General features: G+C 43.5%; 1 protein-coding gene across 4 annotated transcripts in view; it reads right to left on the bottom strand.

Annotated features, from left to right (window-relative positions):
* Positions 1 to 6565: 6565 nt before the first annotated feature.
* The window catches only part of scp2a (sterol carrier protein 2a), a 49000-nt gene continuing 32815 nt past the window's right edge, over positions 6566 to 22750 (bottom strand). Inside the window, exons 12-17 of one of the 4 annotated variants that reach the window (XR_016482675.1) lie at positions 17793 to 17946; positions 16631 to 16724; positions 16101 to 16230; positions 14015 to 14094; positions 8123 to 8287; positions 7924 to 8078 (exon numbers count right to left, since the gene is read on the bottom strand). Coding sequence is in view for 2 of the 4 variants with exons in the window: in XM_036986511.2 (XP_036842406.1) it covers positions 8192 to 8287; positions 14015 to 14094; positions 16101 to 16230; positions 16631 to 16724; positions 17793 to 17946 (554 nt within the window). In the remaining 2 variants the exon portion in view is untranslated. Of the gene's footprint in view, positions 8288 to 14014; positions 14095 to 16100; positions 16231 to 16630; positions 16725 to 17792; positions 17947 to 22750 lie in introns of all 4 variants that reach the window. The other 3 variants (XR_016482676.1, XM_036986511.2, XM_036986513.2) reach the window with 3 other exon arrangements.

The following is a 22750-nucleotide window of genomic DNA, read 5'->3' as shown; positions in this document are numbered from 1 at the left end:
ATTCAAAATGTTTTCTAATTCAGATAATCTAGAAACAGTGCTTTTTTATTTTGTTCTGCTGGTTTTGCTTTTCCAAAAAGCCTGAGGCTTAACCCCAATGACTGTATATATGAATCATAGGCGGTTGCTGAGGGGAGAACGGCTCATAACAATTGCCAGAACGGGGCAAATGGAATGGGGGTACTGGTACAGAGTCAATGTGGAGGGTATATACAAGGGGTACTGGTACAGAGTCAATGTGGAGGGTATATACAGGGGGTACTGGTACAGAGTCAATGTGGAGGCTATATACAGGGGGTACCGGTACAAAGTCAATGTGGAGGCTATATACAGGGGGTACCGGTACAGAGTCAATGTGGAGGCTATATACAGGGGGTACTGGTACAGAGTCAATGTGGAGGGTATATACAGGGGGTACTGGTACAGAGTCAATGTGGAGGGTATATACAGGGGGTACTGGTACAGAGTCAATGTGGAGGCTATATACAGGGGGTACTGGTACAGAGTCAATGTGGAGGGTATATACAGGGGGTACTGGTACAGAGTCAATGTGGAGGGTATATACAGGGGGTACTGGTACAGAGTCAATGTGGAGGGTATATACAGGGGGTACTGGTACAGAGTCAATGTGGAGGGTATATACAGGGGGTACTGGTACAGAGTCAATGTGGAGGGTATATACAGGGGGTACTGGTACAGAGTCAATGTGGAGGCTATATACAGGGGGTACTGGTACAGAGTCAATGTGGAGGGTATATACAGGGGGTACTGGTACAGAGTCAATGTGGAGGGTATATACAGGGGGTACTGGTACAGAGTCAATGTGGAGGGTATATACAAGGGGTACTGGTACAGAGTCAATGTGGAGGGTATATACAGGGGGTACTGGTACAGAGTCAATGTGGAGGGTATATACAGGGGGTACTGGTACAGAGTCAATGTGGAGGGTATATACAGGGGGTACCGGTACAGAGTCAATGTGGAGGCTATATACAGGGGGTACCGGTACAGAGTCAATGTGGAGGGTATATACAGGGGGTACTGGTACAGAGTCAATGTGGAGGGTATATACAGGGGGTACTGGTACAGAGTCAATGTGGAGGGTATATACAGGGGGTACTGGTACAGAGTCAATGTGGAGGGTATATACAGGGGGTGCTGGTACAGAGTCAATGTGGAGACTATATACAGGGGGTACCGGTACAGAGTCAATGTGTGGGGGCACCGGTTAGTCGAGGTAAGTGAGGTAATATGTACATGTAGGTAGGGGTAAAGTGACTATGCATAGATAATAAACAGTGAGTAGCAGCAGCGTAAAAACATGGTATAGAAAAGTTACATCTTAGGCCGAGTACATGGGGAGCTGTATCTCTGCAGATGATCAGTCTATCTGGTCAAAATCACTGACACAGGTCCCCGGCACAGGTAACTCCACCCTCTGGTGGTACGGGTACCTCCTCCTTCTGGTGGTACGGGTAACTCCCCCCTATTCCAAAGAGGTTTGGGTGATTGCAAAGTACTTGAGGACCCACATTGTTTGTTGAAGTAGGTAAACATACTCATTCCATTTCTTGTGTGTGTGTGTGTGTAAAGTTGACTGAAGTTTGTGAACAAACTCATTCAATTGATTTTTCTCTCCCTGTCTGTTACATGTTGAGTGAATTGTCCTTGGTCTGTGGGCGTTGTCAGACTGTGTCCCTTACGTCCAGGGTCAATGTCCATGAACAGACAAGGATGCCCTTAATACATCTGAAGGCCTTGACTAGACATTTACTTCTTAGGGGAGAGGAGGGTTGAGTGTGTGTGTGTGTGTGTGTGTGTGTGTGTGTGTGTGTGTGTGTGTGTGTGTGAGTGTGTGAGAGAGAGAGAGAGAGAGAGAGAGAGAGAGAGAGAGAATGCGTTCTGGACAAGGACTAATCTCATTATACTGGCCAATTTCCAAACCTATTTTTAGAAAACAATCAAATCAGATTTGGCATCCTACTTAAGATTGGGCTTCGCTCGCTTTGGTCATTTTGAAAAAAATTATAATAATAATTGAATGAAAAATTTAATGAATAAAAAAATACAAGATTCTGATCTCTACGCATCTATGTAACCATCTGCCTCTCCTGAGGAACTCTATTTGCACTAGGCTTGGTGGGCTACATTCATATTGTCATACAGTCTTTCTTATCCCGAGATTCACGGTATTACCGGCATAGCCCACCAAGGGGCGCTAAAAATGCAAGAAAATACCATTTAGCCTCTATTACCAGAATACAGAAAGAAGAAAAAATCGAAAAGGAACAAACTAATTGCAAAGACAGACAAATCCAGCTCATAAAGTTATACAAGTATAGTTAGTAGCTACCGGATGTCATTTTCGGTGAGTGTGGACATTTACAAGAGAAAGTGAAGGAGAGCAATTGTGCAAATCATCACCTAATGTGCGCCGCGCAAATGACTCGCCGATAAATATTGAACGCTATGGACTCACCAGCTCACTTTCTCCAGGTGCAGAACTGACCTAGCGTCGTCCGGGTTTGGCCGGTGTAGGCCGTTATTGTAAATAAGAATTTGTCTAGTTAAATATAGGTTAAATTGAATTCTCCTGTTGTCCTATTTACAAACAAACACGTGACTGGCTCAACTCTTTTGGGGAAGTACGGTGTAGGATTCTAGAACTCTTTTGGGGAAGTACGGTGTAGGATTCTAGAACTCTTTTGGGGAAGTACGGTGTAGGATTCTAGAACTCTTTTGGGGAAGTACGGTGTAGGATTCTAGAACTCTTTTGGGGAAGTACGGTGTAGGATTCTAGAACTCTTTTGGGGAAGTACGGTGTAGGATTCTAGAACTCTTTTGGGGAAGTACGGTGTAGGATTCTAGAACTCTTTTGGGGAAGTACGGTGTAGGATTCTAGAACTCTTTTGGGGAAGTACGGTGTAGGATTCTAGAATGAAATACACTTATTCATGTTACGATACTAGAATTGATTGATTACTTTACATTTAATGAATGTATATAATGTATATATTAAGAACTAGGTGTATGGAAAGTTACTGAGTGAGACACGGGGGGAGGCAGGAAGCTTGCATTCTGTCAAACATGTTATTGTTAAATCTCATGGATCCTATGGAGAGAGGCAAAGGGCAAAAGTCTGGATTCAGTCACTGATAAGGTAAGACTGTGGAGTAGTGCATAGTGCCCTGGTCTAAAGTAGTACACTATATAGGGAATAGGGTGCCAGCTGGTCTAAAGTAGTACACTATATAGGGAATAGGGTGCCATAGAGCTCTGGTCAAAAGTAGTGCACTACATAGGGAATAACGTGTCAATTGGTATGCAGAAAGTTCCGTCTTTGTAGAAAACCAATCACGTCCTGAGAGAAAGATCAACATGACATTTGACCCTTAAAGATACCTATGTACAACAAATCAAATCAAATTTATTTGTCACATACACATGGTTAGCAGATGTTAATGCGAGTGTAGCGAAATGCTTGTGCTTCTAGTTCCGACAATGCAGTAATAACCAACGAGTAATCTAACCTAACAATTCCAAAACTACTACCTTATACACACAAGTGTAAAGGGATAAAGAATATGTACATAAAGATATATGAATGAGTGATGGTACAGAACGGCATAGGCAAGATGCAGTAGATGGTATCGAGTACAGTATTTACATATGAGATGAGTAATGTAGGGTATGTAAACAAAGTGGCATAGTTTAAAGTGGCTAGTGATACATGTATTACATAAAGATGCAATAGATGACATAGGGTACAGTATATACAAATATAGTGCCTTGCGAAAGTATTCGGCCCCCTTGAACTTTGCGACCTTTTGCCACATTTCAGGCTTCAAACATAAAGATATAAAACTGTATTTTTTTGTGAAGAATCAACAACAAGTGGGACACAATCATGAAGTGGAACGACATTTATTGGATATTTCAAACTTTTTTAACAAATCAAAAACTGAAAAATTGGGCGTGCAAAATTATTCAGCCCCCTTAAGTTAATACTTTGTAGCGCCACCTTTTGCTGCGATTACAGCTGTAAGTCGCTTGGGGTATGTCTCTATCAGTTTTGCACATCGAGAGACTGAAATGTTTTCCCATTCCTCCTTGCAAAACAGCTCGAGCTCAGTGAGGTTGGATGGAGAGCATGAGTGGGCGAGTTCCAGTTTTGACTGAAATCTGCTTGAAAATCTATGGCAAGAAAGTAGTTGTCTAACAATGATCAACAACCAATTTGACAGAGCTTTAATAATTCTGAAATGAACAATGGGCAAAATGTTGCACAATCCCAGAGTAAAAAGCTCTTAGAGAATTACCCAGAAAGACTTACAGCTTGAATCACTATCAAAGGTGATTCTAACACGTATTGGGAAAGGGGGGGTATCTAGTCAGTTGTCAAACAATGTATTCAACTGAAATGTGTCTTCCGCATTTAACCCAACCCCCCCCCTGACCCCTCTGAGGGGGGCTGCCATAATGGACATCCACGTCTTCGGTGCCCGGGGAACAGTGGTTTAACTGCCTTGCTCAGTGGCAGAACGACAGATTTTTACCTTGTCAGCTCAGAGATTCAATCCAGCAACCTTTCGGTTACTGGCCCAACGCTCTAACCACTAGTCTACCTGCCACCTGAGGAAGCTCTAACCACTAGTCTACCTGCCACCTGAGGAAGCTCTAACCACTAGTCTACCTGCCACCTGAGGAAGCTCTAACCACTAGTCTACCTGCCAGCTGAGGAAGCTTTAACCACTAGTCTACCTGCCGTCCTATTGCCTCAGGAGGTTGAATACTTATCTAATCAAGATATATTAGTGTATTATTTTTCATAATTTATTGACTTTGTGTTGATCGTAGACCCCCCAAAATAGATTCTAAATGGATTTGTCCCATTTTAATCCCACTTTTGGGAGACGACAAAATGTGGAAAAAGTGGAGGGGCGTGGATACTTTCTGAAGGTGCTGTAGACTTGTCAGGAACACAGAGAACTGACATTAAAGCAAGAGACAGATCACATTGTCCTCAATAAACATGCATAGGTTTTAAATGCAGTAGATATCGATATGCAGACTGGAAGAGACTTACTACACAAGCACAAAGCCATTTTCAAAATGGAACACTCTTCCATTTTTAGTGCACAACTTTTTTTGGTCAATCCCTAAACTGTAGCTCCATAGGTTTAATCAGAGAAGACAGAGGAAAGGGATTTCATTACTATGCATTACACCTTTAACAACAACAAAATGACCTCTGAACAGAAAAATTGTGAAGGAAAACATAAGGAAGACAACTTATGAACAAAGTAAAACGGTCTGTGTACATATGTATGGATAATTGGTTTGCTCAAAACACCTCTGGTCAATCATTTCAAGTTTCAGGATACAACAGGTGTAAAACAGTACAGTCAAATTCTTACTTGAGAGATCTTTCACAACAATGCAGTGAATTTGTGAAGAAAACACACAATTAATAGTTTCATCTGTATGTTAAACGCTCTCTCAGGCTGTACTCGCTCAGCCCTACGAGCCATGGTCAAAAGTAGCACGCCAAATAGAGAATGGGGAGCCACTTGGGATAGGGAATAGGGAGACACTTGGGATAGGGAATAGGGAGACACTTGGGATAGGGAATAGGGAGACATTTGGGATAGGGAATAGGGAGACACTTGGGATAGGGAATAGGGAGACACTTGGGATAGGGAATAGGGAGACACTTGGGATAGGGAATAGGGAGACACTTGGGATAGGGAATAGGGAGACATTTGGGATAGGGAATAGGGAGACACTTGGGATAGGGAATAGGGAGACACTTGGGATAGGGAATAGGGAGACACTTGGGATAGGGAATAGGGAGACACTTGGGATAGGGAATAGGGAGACATTTGGGATAGGGAATAGGGAGACACTTGGGATAGGGAATAGGGAGACACTTGGGATAGGGAATAGGGAGACGTTTGGGATAGGGAATAGGGAGACGTTTGGGATAGGGAATAGGGAGACATTTGGGATAGGGAATAGGGAGACATTTGGGATAGGGAATAGGGAGCCATTTGGGATAGGGAATCACTTGGGATAGGGAATAGGGAGCCATTTGGGATAGGGAATAGGGAGACATTTGGGATAGGGAGACACTTGGGATAGGGAATAGGGACACACTTGGGATAGGGAATAGGGAGCCACTTGGGATAGGGAATAGGGAGCCATTTGGGATAGGGAATAGGGAGCCATTTGGGATAGGGAATAGGGAGCCACTTGGGATAGGGAATAGGGAGCCATTTGGGATAGGGAATAGGGAGCCATTTGGGATAGGAAATAGGGAGCCACTTGGGATAGGGAATAGGGAGCCACTTGGGATAGGGAATAGGGAGCCACTTGGGATAGGGAATAGGGAGCCACTTGGGATAGGGAATAGGGAGCCACTTGGGATAGGGAATAGGGAGCCACTTGGGATAGGGAATAGGGAGCCACTTGGGATAGGGAATAGGGAGCCACTTGGGATAGGGAATAGGGAGCCATCTTCTCGTTCACATCTTGAAAGTTAATTAATGAAACCCTCAGTCTTCTGGTCAATATAGCTGTTATTTATTTAGTGAAAAATCAATTGCATCCATTCAGTCACTCACACTCACACATTCTACAGAAAAGCATTTCCTCAAATCAGGTCCAATCGGACTGTCATATTGAAATCAGAGCTGTCAGTTTCATAGAGACACCAGAGGCACATAAAGTGGTGTTCTGTATTATTATAAAATAGTCCACCATGTTACATTATTATTAAACATTATTTACTACACGAACATAAAATATTGTATACATTTATTTACTGCAATGACAGTGTTATTATTATGTGGCGGGAGTCACTGCCACGCTGTCGCAGCAAACGCATGGCATATGGGACACAAGCACCTGGTCACTGTGGTATTAAATGACTGAACAGCAGTGCCAGAGATCAAGCCAGATTAGTTGGGTCTTAAAGATGATCTTTTGCTTTTCTTGACAAAGCAACAGCCTCATAAGCTGTTTATAAGATGGCCGTCAAGAGTGTCCAAAAAAAACTTCAATTGCTTTTCACAACCGTCACAATCTCTCTTCCTCCTGTTTGTCACAGCAGCTCAGAGCAGAATATTAGACATAACAGTTAAGGCATTATTCCAGTTCTGTGTGTGTATGTGTCTTCACATTGGTTGGTTGAAACATGAGGAACCCATAAATCATGAGGAAAATGTGAATTAAATATAAATATTATCTCATTATCAATTATGTTACAGGACACTTGAGGAAGTTAGAATCTTGGGACATTGGGGTTGATTTCTCAACTAATTATCTAGTATAGAATCTATTTCAAAGATAGATAGTGACAGGGATCAATAGAGAAAGAGAGAGGCTAAATTAAGAGTGAATGTGAAAGGGTGTGGAGGAGAGAGATGGAATGAGATGATAGAGAGAGGAGGAGAGGTCAGAGAGGCGGAGAGGTCAGAGAGGAGGAGAGGTCAGAGAGGAGGAGAGGTCAGAGAGGAGGAGAGATCAGAGAGGAGTAGAGGTCAGAGAGGAGGAGAGGTCAGAGAAGAGGAGAGGTGAGAGAGGAGGAGAGGTCAGAGAGGTCAGAGAGGAGGAGAGGTCAGAGAGAGGGAGAGGTCAGAGAGGAGGAGAGGTGAGAGAGGAGGAGAGGTGAGAGAGGAGGAGAGGTCAGAGAGGAGGAGAGGTCAGAGAGGTGGAGAGGAGGAGAGGTCAGAGAGGAGGTCAGAGAGGAGGAGAGGTGAGAGAGGAGGAGAGGTCAGAGAGGAGGAGAGGTCCGAGAGGAGAGGTCAGAGAGGAGGAGAGGTCAGAGAGGAGAGGTCAGAGAGGAGGAGAGGTGAGAGAGGAGGAGAGGTCAGAGAGGAGGAGAGGTCAGAGAGGAGGAGAGGTCAGAGAGGAGGAGAGGTGTGAGGAGGGGGGAGAGACAGGTGAGCGAGGGGGGAGAGAGGTGAGAGAGAGGTGAAAGGAGGGGTGAAAGAGGTTAGAGAGAGGTGAGAGAGAGATGAAAGGAGGGGTGAAGGAGGTTAGAGAGAGCTGAGAGGAGGGGTGAGAAAGGGGTGAGAGGAGGGGTGAGAGAGGTTAGAGAGAGCTGAGAGGAGGGGTGAGAAAGGGGTGAGAGAATGTGCATAACTGCTACATATGGCAGGAGTTCCAGAGCTGAGGGTCTATCAGCCAATCACAGCTTGGCTTTGGCTGGCACCAGCTGCAGACTCTGAAGCTTCATGGCCATGCCCATGTTTCCTGCGATCTTCAGCTTGCCCTGGAAGAATGCCTGCAGCGGACAGGTAGGAGAGAGAAATGATACATCAGAGGACAATGGGTTAAAACACAGGAAAGTCAACTACTGCTCATGATCCAAGGTTTAAAGGGTTCAGATTACCCAGTTGCAGGATTGACACAGTTCACTGAAAACTGGGACACGGGGGGGGGGGGGGGGGGGGGGGGGAGAGAGCTGTAGGGGCTGGCAGTGTTCGTCAGGGTGACAGCTTGCAGCCAGGGAACGGCTCTGCTCTGACATGAACCAACTGGAGGCATGCCTGCCTGCGTTTCAGCGGTTCAGATCAAATCCAATGCATAAACGGTGACGAGATTAATGGCCCAGATCTAAACCCCAAAAACAACCATAACATTGCAGGATTCATCCTTGAGGAAGTATGTGTATGATGTCTGTTAACTGGTACAACAAGTGGTTTCTAACTTCAAGTGTCTTTCGGGGTTAAATAAAGGTTCAATTCAATTTGTTTTCCAACTCTCACAAATAAAACTCTCACAAACAAAACTCTCACAAACAAAACTCTCACAAATAAAACTCTCACAAATAAAACTCTCACAAATAAAACTCTCACAAATAAAACTCTCAAAAACAAAACTCACAAATAAAACTCACAAAAACAAAACTCTCACAAATAAAACTCTCAAAAACAAAACTCTCACAAATAAAACTCACAGATAAAACTCTCACAAATAAAACTCACAAATAAAACTCTCAAAAACAAAACTCTCACAAATAAAACTCACAAATAAAACTCTCACAAATAAAACTCTCAAAAACAAAACTCTCACAAATAAAACTCACAGATAAAACTCTCACAAATAAAACTCTCACAAATAAAACTCTCACAAATAAAACTCTCACAAATAAAACTCACAAATAAAACTCTCACAAATAAAACTCACAAATAAAACTCTCACAAATAAAACTCACAAATAAAACTCACAAATAAAACTCTCACAAATAAAACTCACAAATAAAACTCTCACAAATAAAACTCTCACAAATAAAACTCTCACAAATAAAACTCACAAATAAAACTCTCACAAATAAAACTCACAAATAAAACTCTCAAAAACAAAACTCTCACAAATAAAACTCTCACAAATAAAACTCTCACAAATAAAACTCTCACAAATAAAAAACTCTCACAAATAAAACTCTCACAAATAAAAGCTCTGACGAAGACTAAGAGTCCGACGCATAAGCTTGAATAAAACAAGTGATACTAAGAAGAGCAGTGTGAAGGTTTCTCTTTCCTTTGGGTAAATGAACGAAGGGAAAACCCAAAGGACTGTGTTCAGTGTTGCTGAAAGGATCAATTAAACCAAATGAATCAATGGACCCAGGTGTGTGGGTGGGAAGTGGGCCTAGATTTAGCCAGGAAAAAAAATTGCCCATCCACTATCATTAATCACATTCTTCCCTGTTGAATTTCTCCTCCTTTGTATTACTTTTGTCTCAATTGCGAAATGTTGGATTGGAAAACGCCCACCTGCTGAAAATGTCACAATGGTAAAAAATCTATATTTCCCTGCTGTGTCATCTCCCGTTCACCTTAACGTCAGAAAATGGATCATGGGAATCAGTTATAGTCGGGTCCTCCAGCCAACCTGGGGACGAGGTTAGTTCAATAACAATACATCTCATCGCTCTCAGGTCTTTGAAGTCCTTTATATCTGAACGGAGGTCTGAAACCACACCTGGCCAAATCTGGCCCCTGTGGTACCTGGGTTCCTAACAGAGGTCTGAGCACACACCTTTCCGTGTGGTATCTGGGTTCCTAACAGAGGTCTGAGACCACACCTTTCCCTGTGGTACCTGGGTTCCTAACAGAGGTCTGAGAACACACCTTTAACTGTGGTACCTGGGTTCCTAACAGAGGTCTGAGCACACACCTTTCCGTGTGGTATCTGGGTTCCTAACAGAGGTCTGAGACCACACCTTTCCCTGTGGTACCTGGGTTCCTAACAGAGGTCTGAGAACACACCTTTAACTGTGGTACCTGGGTTCCTAACAGAGGTCTGAGAACACACCTTTAACTGTGGTACCTGGGTTCCTAACAGAGGTCTGAGCACACACCTTTCCGTGTGGTATCTGGGTTCCTAACAGAGGTCTGAGACCACACCTTTCCCTGTGGTACCTGGGTTCCTAACAGAGGTCTGAGAACACACCTTTAACTGTGGTACCTGGGTTCCTAACAGAGGTCTGAGAACACACCTTTAACTGTGGTATCTGGGTTCCTAACAGAGGTCTGAGAACACACCTGGCTATTCTCTGTTGTATCTGGGTTCCTAACAGAGGTCTGAGAACACACCTGGCTATTCTCTGTTGTATCTGTGTTCCTAACAGAGGTCTGAGACCATACCTTTCCCTGAGGTACCTGGGTTCCTAACAGAGGTCTGAGAACACACCTGGCTATTCTCTGTTGTATCTGGGTTCCTAACAGAGGTCTGAGAACACACCTGGCTATTCTCTGTTGTATCTGGGTTCCTAACAGAGGTCTGAGAACACACCTGGCTATTCTCTGTTGTATCTGGGTTCCTAACAGAGGTCTGAGAACACACCTGGCTATTCTCTGTTGTATCTGGGTTCCTAACAGAGGTCTGAGAACACACCTGGCTATTCTCTGTTGTATCTGGGTTCCTAACAGAGGTCTGAGAACACACCTGGCTATTCTCTGTTGTATCTGGGTTCCTAACAGAGGTCTGAGAACACACCTGGCTATTCTCTGTTGTATCTGGGTTCCTAACAGAGGTCTGAGAACACACCTGGCTATTCTCTGTTGTATCTGGGTTCCTAACAGAGGTCTGAGAACACACCTGGCTATTCTCTGTTGTATCTGGGTTCCTAACAGAGGTCTGAGAACACACCTGGCTATTCTCTGTTGTATCTGGGTTCCTAACAGAGGTCTGAGAACACACCTGGCTATTCTCTGTTGTATCTGGGTTCCTAACAGAGGTCTGAGAACACACCTGGCTATTCTCTGTTGTATCTGGGTTCCTAACAGAGGTCTGAGAACACACCTGGCTATTCTCTGTTGTATCTGGGTTCCTAACAGAGGTCTGAGAACACACCTGGCTATTCTCTGTTGTATCTGGGTTCCTAACAGAGGTCTGAGAACACACCTGGCTATTCTCTGTTGTATCTGGGTTCCTAACAGAGGTCTGAGAACACACCTGGCTATTCTCTGTTGTATCTGGGTTCCTAACAGAGGTCTGAGAACACACCTGGCTATTCTCTGTTGTATCTGGGTTCCTAACAGAGGTCTGAGAACACACCTGGCTATTCTCTGTTGTATCTGGGTTCCTAACAGAGGTCTGAGAACACACCTGGCTATTCTCTGTTGTATCTGGGTTCCTAACAGAGGTCTGAGAACACACCTGGCTATTCTCTGTTGTATCTGGGTTCCTAACAGAGGTCTGAGAACACACCTGGCTATTCTCTGTTGTATCTGGGTTCCTAACAGAGGTCTGAGAACACACCTGGCTATTCTCTATTGTATCTGGGTTCCTAACAGAGGTCTGAGAACACACCTGGCTATTCTCTGTTGTATCTGGGTTCCTAACAGAGGTCTGAGAACACACCTGGCTATTCTCTGTTGTATCTGGGTTCCTAAGAGAGGTCTGAGAACACACCTGGCTATTCTCTGTTGTATCTGGGTTCCTAACAGAGGTCTGAGAACACACCTGGCTATTCTCTGTTGTATCTGGGTTCCTAACAGAGGTCTGAGAACACACCTGGCTATTCTCTGTTGTATCTGGGTTCCTAACAGAGGTCTGAGAACACACCTGGCTATTCTCTGTTGTATCTGGGTTCCTAACAGAGGTCTGAGAACACACCTGGCTATTCTCTGTTGTATCTGGGTTCCTAACAGAGGTCTGAGAACACACCTGGCTATTCTCTGTTGTATCTGGGTTCCTAACAGAGCTCTGAGAACACACCTGGCTATTCTCTGTTGTATCTGGGTTCCTAACAGAGGTCTGAGAACACACCTGGCTATTCTCTATTGTATCTGGGTTCCTAACAGAGGTCTGAGAACACACCTGGCTATTCTCTGTTGTATCTGGGTTCCTAACAGAGGTCTGAGAACACACCTGGCTATTCTCTGTTGTATCTGGGTTCCTAACAGAGGTCTGAGAACACACCTGGCTATTCTCTGTTGTATCTGGGTTCCTAACAGAGGTCTGAGAACACACCTGGCTATTCTCTGTTGTATCTGGGTTCCTAACAGAGGTCTGAGAACACACCTGGCTATTCTCTGTTGTATCTGGGTTCCTAACAGAGCTCTGAGAACACACCTGGCTATTCTCTGTTGTATCTGGGTTCCTAACAGAGGTCTGAGAACACACCTGGCTATTCTCTGTTGTATCTGGGTTCCTAACAGAGGTCTGAGAACACACCTGGCTATTCTCTGTTGTATCTGGCCCCAATTGACCTCTGATTTTGAAGACTTTGCGTGATTGCAAAGTACTTGATGACACCCACACTGTTTGCTGAAGTAGGTAAACATACTCATCCTATTTCTCGTGTGTGTGTGTGTGTGTGTGTGTGTGCATGTAAAGTTGACTGAAGTTTGTGAACAAACTCATTCAATTGATTTTTCTCTCCCTGTCTGTTACATGTTGAGTGAATTGTCCTTGGTCTGTGGGCGTTGTCAGACTGTGTCCCTTACGTTCAGGGTCAATGTCCATGAACAGACAAGGGGCTGATGCCCTTAATACATCTGAAGGCCTTGACTAGACATTTATTTCTTAGGGGAGAGGAGGGTTGAGTGAGTGAGTGAGTGAGTGAGTGAGTGAGTGAGTGAGTGAGTGAGTGAGAGAGTGAGTGAGTGAGTGAGAGAGTGAGAGAGAGAGAGAGAGGAGACCCACCCTGTGGCATAACAGAATGCACTCTGGACAAGGACTAATCTCATTACACTGGCCAATTTCCAAACCTATTTTTAGAAAACAATCAAATCCGATTTGGCATCCTACTAAAGATTGGACTTCGCTCGCTTTGGTCATTTTGACCAAAATCAAATGAATAAAAATAAAATTTAATAAAAAAAATAATACTTACAAGATTCATAAAAGCTTATCTCTACGTATCTATGTAACCATCTGCCTCTCCCGAGGAACTTTATTTGCACTAGGCTTGGTAGGGAGGAGTGAGGAATTCAGCCCAAGGTCAGGATGGATGAAGTGAGAAGGAACAGCCCTTGTTGCCCGCTTGCTCAGTTTGGCCAGGCGGCCAGCTCTAAGAACAGTCTGTGGTTCCTAACTTCCATTTAAGATTGACGGAGGCCACGGTCTTCTTAGGGACCTTCAATGCTGCAGAAATCTTTTGTTACCCTTCCCCAGATCTGTACCTCGACACAATTCTGTCTCAGAGCTCTACAGACAATTCCTTCCACCTCATGGCTTTGTTTTTGCTGACAAAGATTGTCAACGGTGGGACCTTATATAGACAATTGTGTTTACCACAGTTGCACTCCAATCAAGTTGAAGAAACACCAAGGATGATCAATAGGAACAGGATGCACCTGAGCTCAATTTCGAGTCTCATAGCAAAGGGTCTGAATACTTATGTAAATAAGGTATTTCTGTTTTTATATTTTGTATAAATGTGTATAAAACTGAACAAGAGGACAATAGTATTGGGCTTCATCCAAAATGGCACCCTATTAGCATAGAGCTCTGATAAAAAGGCTGAGCCTTATTCCTTGTTGTTTTAAGGACTTACCGTCTGTGGATTCATCTTGCCTGTCATCAGCTTCATTAAGTCTTCATCTCCCATGGTGATAGTGCAGTCAGCCTTCTTATCTGAATGGAGGAGAGAATTCAATTAAATAATGCCCTACAAAAACCTCCCTTCAATTATCCTGCCCTACAAAAACATTCCTTCAATTATCCTGCCCTATAAAAGCTTCCTTCAATTATCCTGCCCTACAAAACCTTCCTTCAATTATCCTGCCCTACAAACACCTTCCTTCAATTATCCTGCCCAACAAAAACCGTCCTTCAATTATCCTGCCCTACAAAACCTTCCTTCAATTATACTGCCCTATAAAAACCTTCCTTCCATTATCCTGCCCTACAAAAACCTTCCTTCCATTATCCTGCTCTACAAAAACCTTCCTTCCATTATCCTGCCCTACAAAAACCTTCCTTCCATTATCCTGCTCTACAAAAACCTTCCTTCCATTATCCTGCCCTACAAAAACCTTCCTTCCATTATCCTGCCCTACAAAAACCTTCCTTCCATTATCCTGCCCTACAAAACCTTCCTTCAATTATACTGCCCTATAAAAACCTTCCTTCCATTATCCTGCCCTATAAAAGCTTCCTTCAATTATCCTGCCCTACAAAAACCTTCCTTCCATTATCCTGCCCTACAAAAACCTTCCTTCCATTATCCTGCCCTACAAAAACCTTCCTTCCATTATCCTGCTCTACAAAAACCTTCCTTCCATTATCCTGCCCTACAAAAACCTTCCTTCCATTATCCTGCCCTACAAAAACCTTCCTTCCATTATCCTGCTCTACAAAAACCTTCCTTCCATTATCCTGCCCTACAAAAACCTTCCTTCCATTATCCTGCCCTACAAAAACCTTCCTTCCATTATCCTGCTCTACAAAAACCTTCCTTCCATTATCCTGCCCTACAAAAACCTTCCTTCCATTATCCTGCCCTACAAAAACCCGTTTGACCCGTTTTCGCCCTGTTGGAAGTCTTTATTCATATAAAAAAAAATATCTATTGAATTTTCCACGTGGTCTATATTAACCGGCACGTCATTTAATAGAACAGGATTTTAAAATTCAACATTGATGCACAATTACTACTTAAAATATCAAAAGGGATGCAGAAGGCACAACTTTGTAGAACAACGCTGTTTACGAACGGAACAAGAGGAAGTAAGCTCTATACTTTCTCCCCCATCTCCAGTTTCTTGTTGATCGGAACCGTTCCAGAATCCAATCAACTATATACTGCAAAATACATGGGATCCTTGACATGTTAACTTCAACGCACAACACCTTAATCACTGGGACTGCGCTATTCATGGTTCAATAACATGATAGACTAATGTCCATGTGGTTAAGAAGGGAACAAGTTGTCATTCCAGTACCAGGGACAGGATGAAGTGTACTGTGCTGTGCTCTACTTCACACACACCTGCCACTTCAACCACGGAAGTTGCTTTTATGAAATGTCCGCTGCTCTTTAGAGACCATTCAACGTAATATTGGGGCAATGTCCCAAATGCCACCCCATAAGTGCTCAACAGTAGTGCTCCATATAGGGAATATGGTGCGATTAGGACGCTACCTTGCTTTCTATAAAACATCCTAACAAGTGAGATAGGTTTGATAACAGGAAAGGCTCAGAGGAAGGCCAGGTTTTTAAAGGTTTTTAAACAGAGCTGAGTGGAAGAAAAGGACATTGCTCCAGACAGCCATAATGGAAGCAATTTAAAAGATCTCTGTGTGTGTGTGTGTGTGTGTGTGTGTGTTTTCTAAAAGGAAGCAATTCAAAAATTGTGTGTGTTTGGCATTTGAATAAAAATCCTTCTTTGTCTTTTGCATTCCAGAAGTGCTCTCTCAGAAGACAGACCGCCCATCCTTCAGTCATTTATATTCTGCAGACAACCATCTCCTCAGACGGACAGTCCTTCTGTTTTTTTGTTGTTGTCAGGAAGTCTAATATGTCAGAGTCTCAGTCAAGATCATCGATCTCCTCCAATAGCTCTAATGCTCACATTGATAAAAACTCTCAACATTAAAAACACAGAGACCAGATCATCTGACGACAGACGGACACACACCAGCGTCGTTGCTCACGGAGCCGTGTCCATTCTTCGCGTCTACGACCCACAGAGCGTCTTTCCCCTCGGGTCCATCTGTCACCTTGAAGGCAAAAACTCCTCCAATCTTCTTCACAACGTCTACTCCTTCCTGCAGACAAACCCGATGTGACACCAGAGCAGAGAGAGACGGACTGTTATGGCTCTGCGTTCTGTTGGGTTGTGTTAGGTTAATGTGGCAGCGGAGGCTAACGTCGGGTTAAAGTTACCTACATATGTACGAGTTGACGGACTCCATAAATCACAAAGCTAGCTAGTGGTACTGGGTTCTGAGACTACCTTGACATTGGTCTCTGGTGACAGACTGTTAAACAGAGATAAAGCTTTTTGTATTATAATAATGACCTTATAAGGTTATAGTTAAATAAGTTAAACAACATTAAAATGTGGCACTTAATTGATGTGACAACAAGCAGCAATGACACCGCAGAGTGAGACTGAGGTAAAGCAGTCGTCAGCACCCACACAGAACATGAACACATTTGGTGTACCTCCTGTAGTTTGTTCTCTATCTCCTGGAAGACAGAATAGACTCTGAAGCCCTCCAGACGTTCTGCTCTGGTGGGGACAGCCGCTATCTGGGACCTAGAAACACACACAGGAACAGAACACGGCTTCAGTTAAGAGCGCGTTCTCAGAGAGTAAAGAGAGGCTAGTAAAAACGTGTGTGTGTGTGTGTGTGTGTGAGATCATCATTGAAGGACAGTCACAAAGTAAACGTGTGTGCGCTTGTGTGCAAATGTGTGTGTGTGTGTGTGTGTGTGTGTGTGTGTGTGTGTGTACCAATGTTGAAAGGAGTATGGTTCAAGGCCATACTACAGTATCTGTACTTAATCTGTTCCAACACAGAAGGTTAAAGTACATGCTGTGGCCACGTCCCAAACAAAACCCTATTCCCTATTAACGGAATTACACGGAGACTCCGATGTGTCACTTTAAAAAATGTTTGCCAAAAAACAAACATTGATTTCAACGTTTAATAAAAACAAACAACTCTATGCACAAGGACTACTTTAAATAATTTACACTGTCAAATGTTTTTATAAAAAACAAACAACTCTATGCACAATGACTACTTTAAACAATTTACACTGTCAAATGTTTTTATAAAAACATTTACTGGAAACGTTTGATTTTGTTACCAGACTTTTGTATCTGTGTTTTTGTATCTGTGTTTCTGTATCTGTGTTTTTGTATCTGTGTTTCTGTATCTGTGTTTCTGTATCTGTAATTTTTGTATCTGTGTTTTTGTATCTGTGTTTCTGTATCTGTAATTTTTGTATCTGTGTTTTTGTATCTGTGTTTCTGTATCTGTGTTTCTGTATCTGTGTTTTTGTAATATTTTCTGAGTAAATTGTTCTAAGTAGTCCTTGTGCATAGAGTTGTTTGGTTTGTTAAACATGGAAAGAAATTGTTTTATTTATTGTACATTTTAAAGTGAGAGATCTGAGTCTCTGCGTAATTCCGTTGCCATGAAATTGCCCCCCCCCCCCCCCCCAAAAAAAATTAACTGGTGTCTATTATTTTAAACATCCGATTTCTGCAAGGATCTGAGAGATAAAGCCTAGTTATTTAGTTATTTGGTAAATCACCTCAGTTGTGTGTTTCTCACCTAGTCAGTTAATTAGTAAGTTGGTAGACAGATAGACTCACCTGGCATCCTGAGGGAACCCCATCCTGTAGAGAGTGACAACCACAGCTCCTCCCAGGCCGATATTGTGCTGTAGGGCCACCTTCGCCCCCGGGACCTGCCTCCTCTCAGCCTGGCCTCTCAGCTGCCAGCACAGCTCCGCACACTGGGCCAGACCTGAGCAAGCACAGAGAGAGAAAGAGGGAGAGAGAGAGAGAGAGAGCAGGGAGGTCAATGACACATACACAGAGAGAGATCAGATCAGAACACTGGGCCAGACCTGACTAATCAACCACAGAGAGAAATTAAGGCCAACACAATAGAACAGACCTGAGAAATAACAGAAACCGATAGGGTCAATGCACTGAGTCAATCCCAGAGATCAGAACGCTCAGCAAGACCAGAGTAATCAACAAGAACAAAATGAGAGAGCGAGAGAGGTCAGAACACTGGGCCAGACCTGACACATCAACAACCGAGAGGGGAGGTTAATACTGAACCAGACCGGAGTAATACACCACAGAGAGACGAAGGTCAGTCACAGAATTACATGTAGAGCTCTAGGATGTCTGTGAGATCAGAAAACTGGGCCAGAACTTACAAAATCACAGGTCAACGCACTCTACAGCTATATAAGCGTTATATAAGAAAGTCATCATGCTAACAACCAGAGGGATTGGAAAGCCTACTGTAATATCTACTTGGACAACAAACTGAACATCACATGTAAGTCTTCATATTTGAAAGGTCTCAATTAACAGATTGATTTCCTATCATAGATTATGGATTTCCCGTTTGTCCTTCCTTCCTTCCGAGCACGCACACGCACACACACGCGCGCACACACACACACACACACACACACACACACACACACACACACAAAGCCTGTAAGTGCTAATGCTGGATTGCTAAATCTAACCAGATGGACAACAGGCATTTGAACCCAGAGTGTGGCTGAGGCAGGATGTCATTTCACAAATTAAAAATAACCTTAGGTCCCTGACACAACACATTGCTGGCCCTATAAAAACACAACGACCTTCCATTTTTCTTTTCTAATTCCTACATTGAAAAATTACCACATAGGGCCTCCATTACAGACATTGATAATCCTCTCCGATTTAACCAGGTCGGGTCATCGCGGTCAAAATCTCACTCTCGCTAGCGTTCCAATGCACTTAATTTCCATCAACTCTTGCCTGCCACATCAAAGAGGGTGACAAGTTAACACCCCTCCCTAATCTTGCTGGCCGTGACTCCTAGGTTAGCATTCCAGCACATAATAAACCCCAGGAAGAGTAGCTGCTGCCTTGGCAGGAACTAATGGGGATCCATAATAAACCCCAGGAAGAGTAGCTGCTGCCTTGGCAGGAACTACATGGTGATCCTTAATACACCCCAGGAAGAGTAGCTGCTGCCTTGGCAGGAACTAATGGGGATCCAATATAAACCCAAGGAATAGTAGCTGCTGCCTTGGCAGGAACTAATGGGGATGCAATATAAACCCACGGGAGAGTAGCTGCTGCCTTGGCAGGAACTAATGGGGATCCAATATAAACCCAAGGAAGAGTAGCTGCTGCCTTGGCAGGAACTAATGGGGATCCATAATAAACCCCAGGAAGAGTAGCTGCTGCCTTGGCAGGAACTAATGGAGATCCATAATAAACCCCAGGAAGAGTAGCTGCTGCCTTGGCAGGAACTAATGGGGATCCATAATAAACCCCAGGAAGAGTAGCTGCTGCCTTGGCAGGAACTACATGGTGATCCTTAATAAACCCCAGGAAGAGTAGCTGCTGCCTTGGCAGGAACTAATGGGGATCCATAATAAATCCCTGGAAGAGTAGCTGCTGCCTTGGCAGGAACTAATGGGGATCCATAATAAACCCCAGGAAGAGTAGCTGCTGCCTTGGCAGGAACTACATGGTGATCCTTAATACACCCCAGGAAGAGTAGCTGCTGCCTTGGCAGGAACTAATGGGGATCCAATATAAACCCCAGGAAGAGTAGCTGCTGCTTTGGGAGGAACTAATGGGGATCCAATATAAACCCAAGGAAGAGTAGCTGCTGCCTTGGCAGGAACTAATGGGGATCCAATATAAACCCAAGGAAGAGTAGCTGCTGCTTTGGCAGGAACTAATGGGGATCCAATATAAACCCAAGGAAGAGTAGCTGCTGCCTTGGCAGGAACTAATGGGGATCCAATATAAACCCAAGGAAGAGTAGCTGCTGTTTTGGCAGGAACTAATGGGGATCCAATATAAACCCCAGGAAGAGTAGCTGCTGCCTTGGCAGGAACTAATGGGGATCCAATATAAACCCCAGGAAGAGTAGCTGCTGTTTTGGCAGGAATTAATGGAGATCCAATATAAACCCCAGGAAGAGTAGCTACTGCCTTGGCAGGAACTAATGGGGATCTAATATAAACCCCAGGAAGAGTAGCTGCTGCTTTGGCAGGAACTAAATGGGGGTCCTTAATAAATACAGTACAGTGGCTATAGAAAGTCTACAACTCCCTTGTTGTGTTACAAGGTGGGATTAAAATGAATTCAATTGTCATTTTTTTGTCAACGATCTACATACAATCCTCTATAATTTCAAAGTGGAAGAATAATCTTTAAAAAAATATAGAATTTATAAATAATGAAAAAACCTTCATTATATAAGTATTCAACACCTGAGTCAATACATTTTAGAAACACCTTTGGCAGCGATTACAGCTGTGAGTCACTCTGGGTAAGTCTCATAAGAGCTTTGGCAGTGATTACAGCTGTGAGTCACTCTGGGTAAGTCTCATAACAGCTTTGGCAGTGATTACAGCTGTGAGTCGCTCTGGGTAAGTCTCATAACAGCTTTGGCAGCGATTACAGCTGTGAGTCACTCTGGGTAAGTCTCATAACAGCTTTGGCAGCGATTACAGCTGTGAGTCACTCTGGGTAAGTCTCATAACAGCTTTGGCAGCGATTACAGCTGTGAGTCACTCTGGGTAAGTCTCATAACAGCTTTGGCAGCGATTACAGCTGTGAGTCACTCTGGGTAAGTCTCATAACAGCTTTGGCAGCGATTACAGCTGTGAGTCACTCTGGGTAAGTCTCATAACAGCTTTGGCAGTGGTTACAGCTGTGAGTCACTCTGGGTAAGTCTCATAACAGCTTTGGCAGCGATTACAGCTGTGAGTCACTCTGGGTAAGTCTCATAACAGCTTTGGCAGTGATTACGGCTGTGAGTCACTCTGGGTAAGTCTCATAACAGCTTTGGCAGTGATTACAGCTGTGAGTCACTCTGGGTAATTCTCATAACAGCTTTGGCAGTGATTACAGCTGTGAGTCATTCTGGGTAAGTCTCATAACAGCTTTGGCAGCGATTACAGCTGTGAGTCATTCTGGGTAAGTCTCATAACAGCTTTGGCAGCGATTACAGCTGTGAGTCACTCTGGGTAAGTCTCATAACAGCTTTGGCAGCGATTACAGCTGTGAGTCACTCTGGGTAAGTCTCATAACAGCTTTGGCAGTGATTACAGCTGTGAGTCACTCTGGGTAAGTCTCATAACAGCTTTGGCAGCGATTACAGCTGTGAGTCACTCTGGGTAAGTCTCATAACAGCTTTGGCAGCGATTACTATACTTGCCCTTTATTCTTTTCGTAATTCTTCAAGCTCTGTCAAGATGTTGGGGATCATGGCTAGACAGCAATTTTCAAGTCTTGCCATAGATTTTTATGCAGATTTAATACAAACCTGTTACTTGGCCACCCAGAACACTTCACTGTCTTCTTGGTAAGCAGCTCCAGCGTAATTGTGGCTTTGTGTTGAAGGTTATTGTCTTGAATTTGTCTCCCAGTGTCTGGTGGAAAGCAGACTGAACCAGGTTTTCCTCTAGGATTTTGCCTGTGCTTAGCTCCATTCTGTTTCTTGTCATCCTGAAAAACTCCCCAGTCTTTGCCAATGTCAAGCATACCCATAGCATGATGCAGCCACCAACATGCTTGGAAATAAGGAGGCAGTTACTCAGTGATGCGTTGGATTTATCCCAAACATTAGGCTTCGCATTTAGGCCAAAACGTATGTTCCTTTGCTGTATTACTTTAGTGCCTGGTTGCATACATAAGCATGTTTTGGAATATTTATATCCTGTATATTTGTATTCTTCTTTTCACTCTGTCATTTAGGTCATTATTGTGGAGTCACTACAATGTTGTTGATCCATCCTCAGTTTTCTCCCATTACAGACATTGAACTCTGTAGTGGTTTTAAAATCACCAAAAGCCTCATGGTGACAACCCAGTTTCCTTCCTGTCCTGCAGCTCAGTTCAGAAGGACGACTGTATCTTTGTATCTGGGTGGTTTAATACATCATCCACAGCATAAATATAAACTTGATCACGCTTAAAGATAATCAGTGTCTGATTTATAATTGTTACCCATCTACCAATCACCGCCTTTCTGTATGAGGCTTTCGGAAAGCTCCCTGGTCTTTGTGGTTGAATCTGCGCTTGAAATGCAATACTTGACGGAGGGATTTTACAGATGTTGTATGGGGGACAGAGGAAGGGTTAGTTATTAAAAACTCATGTCAACTCCTATTATTTCACACAGAGTGAGTCCATGTAACATAGTAGCAACACAAAACATGGTAAAAAAAACATTATTGGGCATAGACAACAGCACAAAGGGCAAGAAGGTAATGACAGGAATCAACCTAGCACACAGTTCAATATCCTCCTGGGACTACTCAGGATGTCACTTCCTGTCTGTGTGTTACAGGCAAAGCGTGGATAAAGGCTTTTGTGGGAGTTACTGACTTTCTCAGGAGACTACTGCCCTCTGGTGGTCATGACTGAAATACAGTCACATCACACATTCAGATTCCATCTTAATCTATAATGTAGTTTTTTCAACATTAATTTGTTGCATACAACATTTGTTGATGGATTAGGAGGATGATGAAGTCACTGGGTCAGCAGGAGATGGTTGGTGTTGTTTA

This window comes from Oncorhynchus mykiss, chromosome 8 (genome assembly GCF_057628025.1).
Source record: "Oncorhynchus mykiss isolate SJ-2025 chromosome 8, ASM5762802v1, whole genome shotgun sequence".
Taxonomy (NCBI): domain Eukaryota; kingdom Metazoa; phylum Chordata; class Actinopteri; order Salmoniformes; family Salmonidae; genus Oncorhynchus; species Oncorhynchus mykiss.
The sequence above is the reverse complement of the archived record's forward strand: the minus strand, read 5'-3'. Positions and strand labels throughout refer to the sequence as shown.